The following is a 16,796-nucleotide window of genomic DNA, read 5'->3' on the forward strand; positions in this document are numbered from 1 at the left end:
TCTGGGGCTCCAGTGAGACAACAGAGAGAGTCAGCTCTCCTGTCCTCCTCTCTGCAACTCCAGTTCCTGCCTCTCCACCTTCCTCTTCTGCCTCTGTGTCTGTTAAATCCAGGTCACTGCTGAACGCCGCCTTACCATCTCGTGAGGATTAGCAGGGTCAGCCAGAGGCTTCGTCTCTTGGGAAATGAGGCGCTGATCTGTGTGTTCGGCTGCCTTGCTGACACCCTGGGCTCCTTTATCCTAGAACGTGCTGTTACATGCTTCTCCCCCTGGTCTTGTGTGTGGCCGCTGGCGCTGATCTGTCGTTCCTGATCGTGGGACATTCCCAGCTTTTTCTGGCAATGTCTGCCTGGCTCACAAGTCACCTTTAGTCACTGTTACCGCCACATGAGAAAAATGCATCTCTATACTGTACACCCATAAATACAGTAAAGAGAAGAAACCAAATGTGCCTGTATCCAAAATGCAATATATTTCTTCCCTTGATTGCAACAGATATGCCTGTTGTATTGGAAGGCCAGGGTAACAGCTAATCCTAGGATGCTGTCTCTGCTAAAATAGTTTGGGGCTAAATTAGATGAAGATTAGACTACAAAGACTGGAAGCTGTGACGGCTCAGTGACTACACTCGGTCTGTGAAGGTGGGAAAGGAATGAACAATAATGGTTAATGCAAGAGCGTTCTGTTCTGCCTGCTGTAGGTGACTCATCACCTGTGTGTTTTCTTGTTCCGCGTGTGTCCTGCATCGAAGGCCAGCCCCCATTTAGTTAACTCCCCCCAACTCATTCCCCAGTTCAATACTGGTCCAGGGCAGAAGTGGGTGAAAGAGTATACGTAATACCTAATTAGCATCATGGGATACTTTTTTAGTCACCAAAAAGAGTAGCAAGTCAGGAACTATTATTTGCTGTTCTGAACCAGAGCAGCGTAGAAATGTCCCCATCTCTTTTCTTGGCAGGTGGAGCTGGGCAGGACATTTCTGTCCATAAGGCCTCCAGGAGCCCCCTGAGCGGAATCCCCGTGAGGACCACTCCAGCTGCCGCTGTTTCTCCAATGCAGGTATCAGAGCCAACGGCGTGGGGTGGGGGGTAGGGCTGGTGTCACGCGGTACCCAGGCAACAAAAGGGAACCAAAAACCAGTGGGTTTATTTTTTTGAGGCACATGGAACATTTTTTTAGTACGCCTAAAATAATAATAATGAAACTTTCATTAAAAATTGCCTTTTGATTCCTGAGGAAGTTCTGAGATGCTGCAAACGACATACGGTTTTTTTTTGTTTGTTTGTTTTGTTTTGTTTTGCGATACGCGGGCCTCTCACTGTTGTGGCCCCTCCCGTTGCGGAGCACAGGCTCTGGACGCGCAGGCTCAGCGGCCATGGCTCACGGGCCCAGCCGCTCCGCGGCATGTGGGATCTTCCCGGACCAGGGCATGAACCCGTGTCCCCTGCATCGGCAGGCGGACTCTCAACCACTGCGCCACCAGGGAAGCCCCTGTCATACAGTTTTGTTAATGCCTCTTTCTTGGTTTCCCATAAGATGACACTGTCAAAGATTTCAGTTAAATGAAGGTTGTAATTTTTATTAGAAGTGGACATTGAACTGGGTATATTACTCAAGCAATCGATTTTTTAAAATGCCCCCAGAGAGAGAGAATGTTTACAATTTATAAATTCTTAGAGTTCACTGCATGTAAAACCTGAAGGTTTTAGACCACAGCCTCTCGGCATTTCTATGACCAGGGCCTTTGTTGTTATCAGTAGCACTCAGCATTTTGCCTCTGCTGAGCTAAGGTTGATCTTGTCATCAACAGGTTCCATTTTTGATGTTATTAGTAGTTATGGATATTGTTTGGGATCTTTTAAGCTTTAAAAAAAATACTTTTTTCACTTTTTTGCCCTTGAAGGTAACTTCCACCACCTTCTGTGTAAAACCAAATAAAACAATTATTTATTTTATGATAATCATTTTTTATTTAATAAAAGTGAAAGAGGTCATGCTTCATTTTTACTTATCTTTATTGAGCTATAAACACAAGTTTGCTAGTAAATGTTTTACAACTGGCTCCTTGGGGGAAAGAGCCCGGATTTGTAGTGTTTGCCAATTTCTTGGTAAACATTCCCGTTGTGGCCAACTTCAAGCTTTTTCTACGACCTCAGTGCATATGGGGTTGAGAAGAGATGTACATTAGATAGTATTTGTACAAGACAGACACAGCAGGTATGAAAACCCCATTAGCAAAATGTAGAAAAATAATTAGGAAGCAACGAGTTTTGAGTATTTATTACTTTTGCTTTTAACATAGTCTCATTTTAATAACAGCTGTGTTTAGTAGCTTAGCCTGCACAATTCCTGAAGATTTATCAATCGGCCCTATGAGCAGGTACACACCAGCTGCAGCACACCACTGGCTATAATTCACATACCATGAAGTACAGACCTCTTCAATACATAACTTGAATGTTTCCATGTGTAACCAACACCAAGATAAAGCATGTCTGTCACCTCAGAAGGGGCTCTCATGCCACCATCTCGTCAGTGACCCCTTAGAAAGAACCGTTCTCTGACCTCTCACCACAGATTAGTTCTCTGTGACCTCAGACTTTGTCACTGGATTGTTTTGCTCAACGTTGAGTCTGTGAGATTCATTCCTGTTTTTGTGGCAGTTCTTTTTTCGTTGCGGTGTCATGTTCCTTTGTGTAAATATACCATTCTACTGATGGTTTATCCATCCTACTGATGGTTGACTTTTAGATTATTTCCAATTTTTAACTCGTGCTTATTTAATTTTATAAATTTATTTATTTGTTTATTTTTGGCTGCGTTGGGTCTTCGTTGCTGCGCGCGGGCTTTCTCTAATTGTGGCGATCAGGGGCTACTCTTCCTTGCGGTGCGCGGCCTTCTCACTGAGGCAGCTTCTCTTGTTGTGGAACATGGGCTCTAGGCACGTGGGCTTCAGTGGTTGTGGCATGCGGGCTCAGTAGTTGTGGTGCACGGGCTTCGTTGCTCTGTGGCATGTGGGATCTTCCCGGACCAGGGCTCGAACCCACATCCCCTGCATTGGCAGGCGGATTTTTAACCATTGCACCACCAGGGAAGCCCTTGTGCTTATTTTTCAAATACCTTTTTTTTCCAAAAATTTCAGTATAAAAGGGAAAAAGTGAAAAATCCCCCTTGTTCCCTAGCCCCAGAAATAACCACTCTTTATGGCTTGTTGTGTATTGTAGATGTTTCTCTTTAACATAAAAATGTGTGGGGCTTCCCTGGTGGTGCAGTGGTTGGGAGTCTGCCTGCCAATGCAGGGGACATGGGTTCGAGCCCTGGTCTGGGAGGATCCCACATGCCGTGGAGCAACTAAGCCTGTGAGCCACAACTACTGAGCCTGCACGTCTGGAGCCTGTGCTCCGCAACGGGAGAGGCCGCGACATTGAGGGTCCCGCGCACTGCTATGAAGAGTGGCCCCCGCTCGCCGCAACTGGAGAAAGCCCTCGCACAGAAACGAGGACCCAACACAGCAAAAATAAATTTATTTTTTTAAAAAAAAGTGTGTATGTGTGTGGGGGGGGGAGTGTGTGTGTGGGTGTAGTGAGGGAGAGAAAGTGTTATAAATTGGGTTACACTACATGTTATTCAGACATTGGCTCCTTTCGCTTTGTCATTGGCATGTACCCCTGAGGGCAGGGATTTTTTTATCCCTTTGGCTTGATGTTATATCTCTTGTCTAGAACAGTGGCTGCACATAATCATATCATAGTAGAAGCTCAATAAATATATGTTGAATAAATGAAGGAATATATCAGATATCTTTAAATGTCAGTGTTTGGAGAAATAATTCATTCTTTTTGAAGGGTGTATGATAATGCAGTGATTAACTTAACCACTCCTCTGTTGATAGGCATTTAGGTTGTTTTGGATTAAACTTATTACAAAAGTGGGGCTTCCCTGGTGGCGCAGTGGTTGAGAGTCTGCCTGCTGATGCAGGGGACACGGGTTCGTGCCCCGGTCCGGGAGGATCCCACATGCCGCGGAGCTGCTGGGCCCGTGAGCCATGGCCGCTGAGCCTGCGCGTCTGGAGCCTGTGCTCCGCAACGGGAGGGGCCACAACGGTGAGAGGCCCACGTACCGCAAAAAAACAAACAAACAAAAAAAAAGCAAAACAAAAAGCTTATTACAAAAGTGAAATTCCTTCTACAAATTTTTCCCCACTCAAGGGGCTATTTCTCTATGAATGTGTATCCCCATTCTTTTGTAAGTACGTCAGTCACTCTAGCTAGTTAAGCAGGAAGGAATTTAACACAGGGAAGGCTGCAGGGGAAGCTCTGATCTGCACTGAGCTTCAGCAAACGTTCCCAGAACACCCCAGAGTTGGCCCATTAAAGGAACATCTATTTCTGCCAGAATCAGGAAGTCTTCCTCTAAGTGCAGCCTGGGACCACTTCTGTCAACATCTAGGTTCAGCCTTCGGGCCACGGCACAGGTGCAGCCCCTGTCAGCAGATCCTGCCCTCTAGGTTCATCCAGGTCGTAGCTAGTGACAGGATTCCTTTCTTTTTTAAGGCTAAATAGCATTCCATTGCATACAGAGACTTCCTTTATCCATTTATCTGTTAATAAATTTTTAGGTTGTTTCCACCTCTTGGCTAATGTGAATCATGCTACAGTGAACATGGGTGTGCAGGTACCTCTTCAAGATCCCATTTTCAATTCCTTTGTGTATCTACCCAGAAGTGGGATTGCTGGATCACGTGGTAGTTATATTTTTACGTTTTTGAGGAACCTCCCTACTGTTTTCCATACCAGCGGCACCGTTTCACATTCCCACCAGCAGTGCATGAGGGTTTTCTCCACACCCTCACCAACAGTTGTTTTTTCTGTGGTGGTTGTTTTTTTTATAATGACCATCCTTACAGGTGTGAGGCGTTATCTCATTGTGGTTTTGATTTGCTTTTCCCTGATGACTGGTGATGTGGAACATCTTTTCATGTACCCGTTGGCCATTAAAAAACAGTATTTTTTTACACGCACCCTTGAATATACATAGAATATTCCAGGAAGATGTTCACAAACCTGATTAATAACAATTACCCCAGGGAGAAGAACTGGGTGATGGGAGTGAAAGGGAGACTTTGTTTTCACTGTGTCCCTTCTGTTCCTAATAGGATCTATTACCTATTCAAATAAAGAAGTTTTAAAAGGTCCCCCTGGGGATTCTAACGAGCTTGAGAACTGTTATATGCGCGTGCGCACACATGCACCCGCACACACACGCATACACGCACACACCCCTTGCTCATGCTGTGCCTGATGTGACACGTCCACCTATGTGCGGGTACCTTTTGGTTTCAGAGGCATTCAACCTTCAGTAGTGCTCGGCCGGCCAGCAAAGGAGTGACTCAGCGCTTGGATCTCCCAGACCTTCCCCTCTCAGGTAAATCACCTTAAATAGGAAGTAGTTTTGACTTACGTATGGTGAGGTTAACTTTTCTTCTTTTCTTTGCATGAAACTGAGCTTAGAAAAAGAATCATTTATTTGCAATAAGTGGCATTTGTCGCAAACAATTTCAAATTCTGAGTGTATGTGTTATGGACACAAGACCCCAGCTGTGTTCTGCTGGCTGCACCTCTCAGGGTGCATGAGTTTGGGAGAAATGTCAGGCTCTGGAGGTCTTTTGTCTGTTCTTTTAACTAAATCTCAAGAGACTATCTCATCTTTAAAAGAAACTATTTTGAGAAAAAAATCTTATCTGATTCTGAAGGTCTGTTGCTCCCACAGTACCTAAAATATGCCTCTTCTGAGCCGTCTTTGTCTCTGAGTGTAGACCTCTTCCTGTTATTACGCCATGTTTTAAAAACTTCGGATCCCGACAGCGAAGCGCTGCTTGTGACCGCAGGGCCACACGCGCCTCATTTTCGCTCCTGCTGCACGTGCCGTGCTGATGGCCGATGTGAAGGAGCTGTTGAGGGGGAACCGGGGCGGGATGGCGTGCGGGCTTGCACCTTGGCCCCCCTGCTGCCTACGGTCCGGCTCTGGCCCGGCTGTTCCAGCCCTCGGCGCTGGGGTTCCCCCATCTCCGAAACAGAAATCGTGCCGTCCGCCTCGCGGGACGGCCTGGAGGGTTGAGTGAACCCAGCCGGGCTGGGGACAGAGCCGCGGAGGGGCTGCTGTCACCTAACGCACTGTCGCCTGTGGAGTCAGCTCACACCCCAGAGCCGGGAGGCGTCAGCGGAAGGTTCCGGCTGTGTAGAACGTTCACCCTGGAAATTGATGGCTGGCTGCGAGGTCACTGCTATGAGGAAACAAAAACAATGAAAAGAACACTAACTGACGTATTCCTGGTGCCTGTTAGAAGGAGAGAAAGCCAGAAATCTAGATCGCATGGAGAGAAATCCTTTGTGTCTTTTAAGCGTCAGTTTCTGTGACATGGTGAATTAAAAAGACATCCCCACTATCCTTTTTTTAGGTCATGGTCAAACACAGGTTTATCCTTAAAATAGTTGTTTCTGTGAGATAAGTTTTACCCTTTGTAAACTGTTTCACCTCACCACCTTATTTTTGTCGCTTCTGAATTTTTTCTTTTTCATGGAATTAATAGGATTTTAGCCTTAGATAAACCCCGACATTGAGAATTTAAAGATTACCTTGGTCCGTTCCCTGCATTTTACAGGTAAGAGACTCAAGCCCTGAAGAGCTTAAGCGATTTACAAAGGCCACACTGATTTTGAGTAGCTCTGGGACCAGGATAGGATTTTTCCTGATTCTTTCTGCCCGGCTGCCTTCTGGTGACGAGGCTGGCGATCGCTCTGATAGCAGCTTCATAAAGAAGTGGTCACGGTTTGTATAGGACTTCAAGTTGTCATAATGACTTCCAGGAAGAGGAAATGGTGACCAGAGACCACGGGTTGTCCAGGGTCAGAGGAATAAGGAAACCAGAGGGGGTGCCCGCGCTGAGTTCTCCACATTTGTTTGCCACATAGTGTGAAATAGGAATGACTTGGTTATAAGCACAGGGCTGTGTGTGTTATTTTTTTCAATTGTGGTAAGATATGTGTAACGTCAGATTTACCATCTGAACCATTTTTCAGTGCATCAGGTGAACTTTTGGTCTTAGTATTGGTAATCTCTGTTCCTCCAGCTCTAAAGTTTCCTTTGTGTAGAGAAACCGTTCTTTTCATTGACAAGATAAATACTGACGCTGAGGCCACAGCGGCGATTGCCCGGCAGTAAATAGTTCATCCTCAGCCACCCGCCTTTCCCCCCCGCAGGCCCCTGTCCACCCAGGTGATTCTGTTTACTTGGCTCAGAAAGGACTGCACGGTGACAGTTGTCTGCTTTCTGGCCAGCCTTGCAGCATCACGTCCCCAGAAGCTGCAGGACTGGCGTTAATACACTGTTTTTGTTGTTCCCTTTAGTGGTGTAGACTCTGTTTTTCTCTGCTCTTCCCAGCTAATTAGCCTCACTCCCAGCTTGAGCACCCATAATTGATGCTATCAGCTGCGCAAGTATTGTTTTCTCCACGACTGTGGCGTCAGAGGAGGGACGCTGGGCTCGGCCTGGTCACCAGCTGTGTGTGGCATCAAGCAAGTGACCAGTTTCCTGCTCCCAGACCCTCTGCACATACGAACTAGACAGTCTTGGGAATTTTCTCCCATTCTGCACTTTTGTGATCCTTCAGGAAATATCCTCTGGAGGGTTAGGCTGTTTCATTAGCTCTTTTGCCACAGACTAATAGGACAGCAGAGAGGAGCCTTAGTAGAAATACCGTGACTGATTTTTGGCAAGCCAGGCCCTGTGGTTGGCATGGCTTCCTGTCCTGGGAAATGGGTGTCATTCCTGTTCCAGCATTTTGACCCGATAATCCCACTAGAGGTCTTCCTGCTGGCGCCCTCCCTCAGATGCGCGTTCATTAGAACATGGCGCTTCACCGGGGGTCGGGCTGGCTTCATAGGCCTGGCCACCTGCGCACCTGCCAAAGGCTCTTAGAAGCAGGATCTCTGTTCAGTGCCCTGCTGGTGCCATCTTGAAATTCAGAGTAATTTTTGAACGAGGGGCTAACTTGGCATCAGTCCCTATGAATTACGGAGCCAGTCCTGCCTGGAGAATCCTTTCTGGAAAACACCACGCCCCCGTTTGCATTTTCATCACTCAGCCCAGAACGTGTCTCTGTGTGTCTCCATCTGTGTCTGTTGTGTGGTTTTAAAGATCATTTTACTGGAGTGCAGTTGACTTAAAATGTTGTGTTGGTCTCAGGTGCACAGCAGAGTGAGTCAGTGTCCGTTGTGCGTTTGTACGTGACACTGATGTGAGGATTGTACTGGAGAGCGTGGTGACCCGTCGGGTCTCTCCTCCTCACACAGGCGATTCTCTTGTCCCCACAGATCTTCTGAAGGGAAGGGCCGAGGACCTGAGACCAGACCCTTATCTCCGCAAGAGCCCCTCGCTCGAGTCCCTGAGCAGACCTCCTTCTCTGGGCTTCGGGGGCTCCAGGCTGCTGAGCGCTCCCACCGGAGGCTGGAAGCCACAAAGTAAACTCAGGTATCCATCAGAGCCTGTTATGTCTCCTGCCTTTGCAGTGTCACACCAGCAATTCTGACTGCTGACGAGGTTCAGGCCGAACTGTCTTCCTTTTGTCCTTTCACACTCCTCTAAATACCACTTCTCCATCTGTGTCAGCCCTTCCCTGAGGTTGCAGCTCACCACCCGGTATCCGGGACACCCCCTTTTCTGCCTTTGGTGTCTGACACCCATTTGGTGTTTAATTTACCGTTGCATAGTATGTGTGCCATGGTCCCCGTTTGGGCTGTAATCTAGTGGACAGTAAATACTTCATCTTAACACTTTAATCTCTTTCTCAGCCCCTTGTATTGTGCTACACTGAGCCTTTCAGTAAATATTTACGAATAGGCAGGTAGATGAATACACAAAATGGGCTACTTTAGAAGTAATGGCTTTTTAACATACGTTAGAACTACCATTATGAGTATTATAAAAGGATTTTATATAAGTCTGAATACCTCAGGCCAGCTGTTGTCATATCTTTGGGTGTGGCCTATATTTGGACCCAAATAGATGAGGTCATATCTTTCAGAGGTTTAATTTAAAGCCCCAGATATTACATTTCTGTCTTGTTTATGTGCAAGAGATTTAAATAACCAAAACAGGCTTTAGGTACCAGAATTAGTGCTATTCTGAAATTTCTCTTTTCTTTATGCCAGAAATGTATATAAACAGCCTATGTGTATATTAATATGCTATTTATATTATACATTCGTCATGAAAGGTTAGATTAGTGAAGTTAATTTGTTGTTTCATTTTTATATTCATGTTATTGAGACAAAACAATAATAGAATAGAAATTATTTACTTTGGAAATTCTCATATTATTATTATTGCAATCATACCTAGTTAACTTTATAATTTTAAAGAAAACTGGTAAATGTTTTATTTGTTTATGCAGAAAATCTTTTCCAAGGCTTCCCTCAGTCTTCTCTGATTTGTCAGGCCTAGAAACTTGGCTGACAAATTTGATGAGTTAAGTGATGAATTAAGACCAGGCATAGTAAAAACAGGCAAAATCCCCAGAACTTCATCGTTAACGGTGATTCTGACCACAGAAACTCATGGACCTCAATTTACAAATATGCTGGGTACACGGGAGAGAAATCACCTGAGGTCCAGAAGTGTCCCGTTACTCTTTTAAAAGTCATTGTAATTAAATAGTGAATGGATACAAAAGAAGAAGAATAAAATATGTCTAAGGCATGAAGAATTAACAGTACAATGGAGATGCACCTGGGTACTTACCTTCTAGTTTACGGAAAAGAAAATCATTACTTTTGAAATTTCCTATCAGCCGTTTCATTGGTATCACCTCCCTGCCCCCCCATTCTGAACTTGCCTTGCTTTTCGTTATACTATCACCATGTATGTTTGTACCTCTAGCAGTATAAACTATATTATTTAAATTATATGTTTAACATTTTGTATACATGGAAAATCTTGTGTTTATTTCCATTTTTTTAAATTCAAAATTGTTCCTGTGATTCACCCACATTATTGCATACATCTGTAACTCTTTAGTTTTTATTGGTATACAGTATCCCCTTGTATGAATATACCACAGTTTATCCATTTCCTGATGAGGTACATTTGCTTGTTTCCAATTTTTTGCTATTATAAAAAGTGCTGCTATGAACATTCTTGTATATATGCCCTGATGATACATACATCGGGGAGGAAATCCTATTACTCTTTTCTAAAAAATTGAGGTATAGTTGATTTACAATATTATATATGTTTCAGGTGTACAGCATAGTGATTCACACTTTTTAAAGGTTATACTCCATTTATGGTTGTTATAAAATATTGGCCATATTCCCTGTGCTGTACGATATATGCTTGTAGATTTTTTATTTTACATGCAGTAGTTTGTACCTCTTAATCCCCCCACCCTTATATCGGCCCCCCTCCACTGGTAGACACTAGTTTGTTCTCTATATTTGTGAGTCTGTTTTGTTCTATTCACTAGTTTGTTTTATTTTTAGATCCCACATATAAATCCTATCATAGAGTATTTGTCTGTTGCTCTTAAATTGTTACTACGGGTGCCGCTCCAGACGTGCACCACCTCCTGTTCTCCCTCTACTCCTAGTGGTGTAGGGAAATAGAATACTGTTCACATGCTATAGGAATGTAGTTCTCATTTCATGATATTCGTCATGGAAGACACTGTGTGATCTTTAGTCCCTCTTTAGTATTTGGATAATTTTAGGTCACATACAAAGTATAGGTGTCTATAGAAAACTGAGGCTGGGGCACCTAAACTCTTGCTCTTGGAATGATATGGTATTAATTAGTGAAATCACTTCCTTTGGCTAAACAGGTGCTCAGAATTGAGTTCCTGCACCATAAACTGAGGAGTATGAGTGTCACCTTCAGAGTATCGGGTCCCCCCCCGCCATTTTGAGTCAGTTTTACCAATTTTGTTTTTCATCTCCATTCCCATCACTTCCCCACAAGTAGCCAATCTGGTGTTTTTAAAATGCCCTTCCAATCTACCTTTTATTTGTTACATGGAAATAGGTGTAGCCTTGAAGCATGCAGAGTGTTTTTCTATAGGTGTCTTTAATTAAAATGATACTGTACATAAGTATTGATACATAAATAAAAGGCTAGAAGGATGGAGCAGCAGATAGATTAGAAAGAAAAAAAAACCCTCCTCAGACTTCTGAAAGCCAAGAAGCACAATTTACTTTCTCTTTCATACCATGAGACATAATAAAAATGTATTGTTGATGGGACCAATTTGGTGGTTTCTTTAGAGTCTCACTGGATAGACCTCGACTTTTGCTTTTCTAATCTAGTTAGTTGTTCCCTACGTATTTGTGGGTTTTAAAAGTTAGCATCTTCTCTGTACTGTGTGCTCTCCTTTCTAACTAGCGTGGAAAGAAGAGACCCCCTGGCTGCCTTGGCCCGGGAATACGGTGGCTCCAAGCGCAACGCTCTTCTGAGGTGGTGCCAGAAGAAGACAGAGGGCTACGCGGTAAGGGGCGGTGGCAGCCAGCGTCCAGCGGCTCGGGGGGGCGGGCGGGGTCCTGTGTCCTGCGTATGTACTGGCCTGGCTGGGCCACTGTGCCTGTCACTGTTGGCTTCTGTTCTCACAGGCGGGGTTGCCAGGGAGGGAGATGTCTGTGCGGCCCCAAGGGCCCCGTCGGAGAGGCGGGCGGGACTGAAGGCCCGTCTGTACTCCCAGCAGACGTGACCTCAACGCAGGCCTGCGTCTCTTACGGGAGGGGGCCCTTTCCTTTGCTCAGAGGAGGTATAAACCCCCAAGCAGGGCGCCCGACAGGCTGCTCAGCCCGAGCAGACAGCTTTCGCTAAATCATCTTCCCAAAGAGGGAGCCGTTTCCTAATTCACATAAAGTCCCCACATGGTGGACCTTCAACTTCTTCTGTTACTTTAGGAGTTGCTTGCATTTAGTTGAAGAGTTTCGGTTTGCTGGGACAGTTTTCATTTTCCGTGAAGTTTAAACAAGGAAGTAATACCTGATATAAGTTTAAGTTTTTTTATTATGAAATTTCATATACAAAGACAAAAGCACGTCAAGTGTGAATCATAGTTTCATGAATTATTGTCAAGTGAAAACCCACGGAGTCGCACCCAGAAACGGCACTGCCGTCCTTCAAACCCTTTGTGTGATTTTCCTGTCATAGCCCCTCACGACTCCCACAGGTACCTTTGTCCTCAATTCGGTTCCTGATAGCTTTCTCCAAAAGTGTGCATCCCTAAATGCCACGTCCGTTTTGCCCACATTTGAACTTTATATAAATGGAAGTTAAAAACTGTAGTATTTCCACCTGTCTTTTTAAGTTAAGTTACTGAGATTTATCCATGTTGCTGCCTATAACTGTAAGTCTGTCCATTTTCTTCAACCCATCAGTAACCTATTGTATGATCCCACCGTTATTCATTTATCCCTTCTGCTGTTGATGGGCAGGTGAGTTACTTCCCTTCTGGGGCTGTCATAAATCCTGCTGGTATGTTCTTGTACTCCTCTTGGAACACACACGTGCTCATTCCTTCTGGATCTATACCTAGAAATGGAACGGCTGGGCCACAGGATGTGCGTGTGTTCAAGTGTGGTAGATCGTGCCAGCCAGATTCCCGAAGCAGTTGTACGGTTTACCTCCCACCAACGATTTATGAAATTTCTGTTTTCTCTACCTTCTCCCCAGCACTTGCTGTTGTCAGTCTTTTTGCTCCTGGTCATTTGGACGCATGTGACGTGGGGTCTCACTGTGGTTGTGACTTGGCGTTTCCCTGCTGGAGGGTGAGGTTGAGCTCCTTTTCATGTGCTCACTGGACATCTGTCTGGGCTGTCTGTCTTGGGACACCTGCTCAGGCCTTTTGCCCATTTTTAGAAGCAGACTGTCTTTCTTTCCTTATTGCTTCCAGGAGTTCTTTATATATTCTGCATACAACAAGTCCTTTGTCAAATAGACAGATATCCTCTCCCAGGGTGGTTGCATTTTCACTCTTTGGTTGAACAAAGTTCTTCATTTCAGTTAAGTATAATTTATCAGCCTCTGACGATTAGTGCATTCTGTTTCTGTTTAAGGAACCTTTGACTATTCCACGGTCATGAAAACATCTTCTTACGTTTTCTTCTGGAAGTTGGACTGTTTTACCTTCCCGTTAAAGACACGCCCTCTTTAAAACGGCCAACTTCTCCACTCTCCTTATTCAGACCCAGCCTCCCGTGCCTTTAACCCCATTTTTCTAAAAATTCTGAAGCCGCCAGCACCACGACCCTCCTTCCCTAACCTCCAGCTTTTCAGGGTGGGAAGAAAACAAGGCCTTGGCCGAGAGCCAGCCCAGACGGCAAGGCAGCAGCTGGGATGTCTGTGTAACAGCAGCAGTCAAGCGTCTCAAAATCAGACTCTGCCCAAGGAGAGGAGTGTCCCGAATACGTGACATCACCTTCTTTTCATTTTCTGTTAAAAAAGGAAAAGAAAAGGTCAGGGTAATGACCAATAATAGAGGCTCCCAAGGTCAAAGGAGTCAGAGAGGAGAGCTGGTTACAGGAGGTTTCAGGGTGAAGGAAGTAGACCTGGTAACAGAAGAGTGAAAATGGGAAGGAGTAGTCAACCAGGCGCGAGGTCCAGCCATGGCCCAGCCCGTGGTCGAAGGGACTGTCATTTCCCCGATTGACAGAAGTGGGCTGAGGGACGTGCTAGAACAGGTACAAAAAGACAATTAAAATTTTCAGAAGGAATCAGCCCTTGAACGTGGAATGTCATTATGATTAGGTCACAGGGAGGGATTAGACGAGACATTTCCAGTCGTGTGAGAGAGAATGACATTTCCTGCTGTAGTGCTTTGTTTTACTTTGTTTTTTGTGAACATTCTGAACTAGTTTTCAAAGCATCTCACGTTGGATGAAACCCAAACTGATTTTGCCTGCAGAGTATCTTCCATTCATTGTTAAATCTCTGTAAACTTGGAGAGAAATACAAATCATATGTGTCTGATTTATTTACTCTTCACAAAATATTCTCTGTCTAGACCTGTTTGTTTAAGACAGGCCTTTAAAGCTTGTTCTCTCCGACTTGGGAAGCCAAAAGTAAATTGTAGAAAACTCAGACAGTTGAAAAACCATCTTTTTAAAAACCGGTAGCCATGTAATTTTGAGTGAAAATGATTTCTTTTTACCCCGCCAAAGTGTAGTGTGATGGGTTAGATCAGAACTCTCCTTATGGGACTTCCCGGTGGCGCAGTGGTTAAGAATCCACCTGCCAATGCAGGGGACACGGGTTCGAGCCCTGGTCTGGGAAGATCCCACATGCCACAGAGCAACTAAGCCCGTGCACCACAACTACCGAGCTTGCACTCTAGAGCCCGCATGCCACAACTGCTGAAGCCTGTGTGCCACAACTACTGAAGCTCATGTGCCTAAAGCCTGTGCTCTGCAACAAGAGAAGGCACCGCAACGAACAGTAGCCCCTGCTTGCCACAACTAGAGAAAGCCCGCACGCAACAATGAAGACCCAAAGCAGCCAAAAAAAAAAGGAACTCTCCTTATATTAATTCAATGAATTTGTATTGAGGTGCCAGTTTGGAGCCATGTAGTATTCAAGTGCTGGAAATGGAACAGGCAAAATCTCTGCTCCCGAGGAACTTACATTCTCATGGGGAACGACAGTTAATTAAAATATAAAAGGAAAATATGTACTGTATCAGCCAGTGGAATGTGCTAGGGAGAAAAATAAAGCCAGGAAGGAGGACTGGGAATGTCGGGTCATGCGGATGCAATTTTAACACAAAGGTCGGAGAGGTGATTTTTTGGGTGATGGCTCAGCTCACCTGGAGAAGGCGAGGACTCATGTTTTCATCAGTGTTTATCTCACACCAAGTACGAGGCTTGGAGGTCATGGCCTTAGTGGTGCATCAGTTGGAGTTGAAGTAATGCGAGGTGGTTGCTTCATTTGGTGGCAGCGAAGGTTAGAACGGCCAGCCAGACCCTCGGCTGAGCCCCCGGCCCAGCTTTCTGGTGTCTTGGGGTTGCCCCAGGATGGAGGGTGGGCAGTAGAGCCTGAGCAGACCTGCACTGTGGGGTGGGGCCCACACTGAGCCAGAAATGGCTCTCATTAAAAGGAGAAGACCCTTCCAGACGGTCTGCTCAACTCAGATTTCCTTGGATCCTCTTGGGGAAAAGTCAGACTTCCGGGGAAGGCCCTGCAGCTGCCCTCAGTCTTGGGCTTGGCGCTGGTTATGCCTTTAGCTGTATCCCACCCGACCCACAGAACCCCTGCTACTCCCTTTCTTCATCTGCTTTTAGTTCCCTCTTTGGGGTTATGACAGAGAGATTTCCATCTCTAAAGAACCAGGAAGCGTTCTACAGGGGTGGAAAACCACGATGGTGGTGGGTGGGGTGAGCAGAATTCTAAGAATGATGCCCAGTGATCTTCGCCCTGTGGAGTTTCCCACTGTATATGTGACAAAAGGGAGATTACCTGGGTGGACCTAACACATGAACCCGTAAAAGCCGAGCGTTTTCTCTGAAGCATAAGGACCCGTACTGTCGGTGGGTGTGAAGGTGGAGGGTACGCGTGGAGAGGAGCTGACAGCCAGCAAGGAGACCAGGACTTTCCAGTATGGAGGCCTTGCAGCGCCGAGGTCCTGCCAACACCCAGGAAACGCCATGGGGGCACCCAGCAGTTCTGATGTGGACCGGCTGGTGCTGCAGGGTCCTTTGTCCCTTCTGTCCCTGTCCTGATGCCCTCGGACCTCAGCTAGGCTAAGAATGCTCGGCTTGCTTGGCCTTCTGCCGCCCCTTAGCTGAGGGGCCTTGACCTGTAACAATGATGAATGCGTGGAATTCAGCCCTGATATCGGCAAGGTCCTGGGACCTCCCAGGAAGCAGGACAGAGGCGCAGCCACCCCGCCCTCTGCAGGTGGCCCCTTGGCTGCATTCCCAGGGCCCTGCCGTGCCCTGGACTGCGGCCGACACTGGCAATTCCATCAAGGTCATATGGCAAATTTAAGAGGGCGAGTTCTGGCAACACCCTGAGTCAACTGGGAAGTGGATTCTGTCCCAGAGCCTCCAGGGCAGAGCCCGGCCCAGCTGACACCTTGACGTCTGAAGCAAAGAACCCAGTGGAGCTTGCCGGCACTTCTGACCCACTAAAACACAAGCTAACAGTAAATGGGTATCGTTTAAGCTGCCGCAGCAACAGAATGCTGGTAGAGTGGAGTTGCTGGGATCTGGACGTAACAGAGAGAACCCCAGATTCTTCCTTAGGGTCAGATTATTTACTTTTCCTACGTGATCAACCAGGGACAGACTTTTCTTCTTCAGGCCACTAGTGTACCATTCATTGAACGGTCAGCTCATGCTTAAAAGGCCCAAACTCCCCATGACTTTCAGGGAAGGATTTTTAAAGACAAAGAGAGGGAGAGGGCTGCAGGGTGTGTAATCAGCTCGAGCACATCCTTCTGATTGGCTGGAGGTGAGGCAACAGGTGGTGGTTCAGGAATCTTAATCACCAACCTTCTGGTTCCAGCCAGTCTGGGGTCTGCGTGCTGTGGCCAGCCTGTAGTCACCATCCACCACCTGGGCGGGGGTCTTAGTTCCTGCGGAACAACTCAGGGATATGCGTCAGCTTGTTCTGTGTATCTCTTGGGAGGAACCTGGACTCTGTTTTCATGCTGAACTATTGTTTCTTGACCAGTTGTCCTCTCTTTCCACATTCCTTCCTTACCTAATTAGTAACTGCTTAAATCTGCTCTTTGGAGCTCAGGA

The 16,796-nt window shown here is 46.0% G+C and overlaps 1 protein-coding gene across 1 annotated transcript in view; it reads left to right on the forward strand.

Moving 5' to 3' along the window:
- The window catches only part of SPECC1 (sperm antigen with calponin homology and coiled-coil domains 1), a 206,620-nt gene that overhangs the window by 144,578 nt on the left and 45,246 nt on the right, over window positions 1-16,796 (forward strand). The window contains exons 9-12 of the mRNA XM_089900267.1: window positions 959-1,059; window positions 5,343-5,424; window positions 8,373-8,529; window positions 11,434-11,536. Coding sequence (XP_089756393.1) covers window positions 959-1,059; window positions 5,343-5,424; window positions 8,373-8,529; window positions 11,434-11,536 — 443 coding nt within the window. The remainder of the gene's footprint in view (window positions 1-958; window positions 1,060-5,342; window positions 5,425-8,372; window positions 8,530-11,433; window positions 11,537-16,796) is intronic.

The sequence above is a fragment of the Delphinapterus leucas genome, chromosome 19 (assembly GCF_059928025.1).
Source record: "Delphinapterus leucas isolate spDelLeu-1000000601 "Yukka" chromosome 19, BTC_Dleu_Yukka2, whole genome shotgun sequence".
Taxonomy (NCBI): domain Eukaryota; kingdom Metazoa; phylum Chordata; class Mammalia; order Artiodactyla; family Monodontidae; genus Delphinapterus; species Delphinapterus leucas.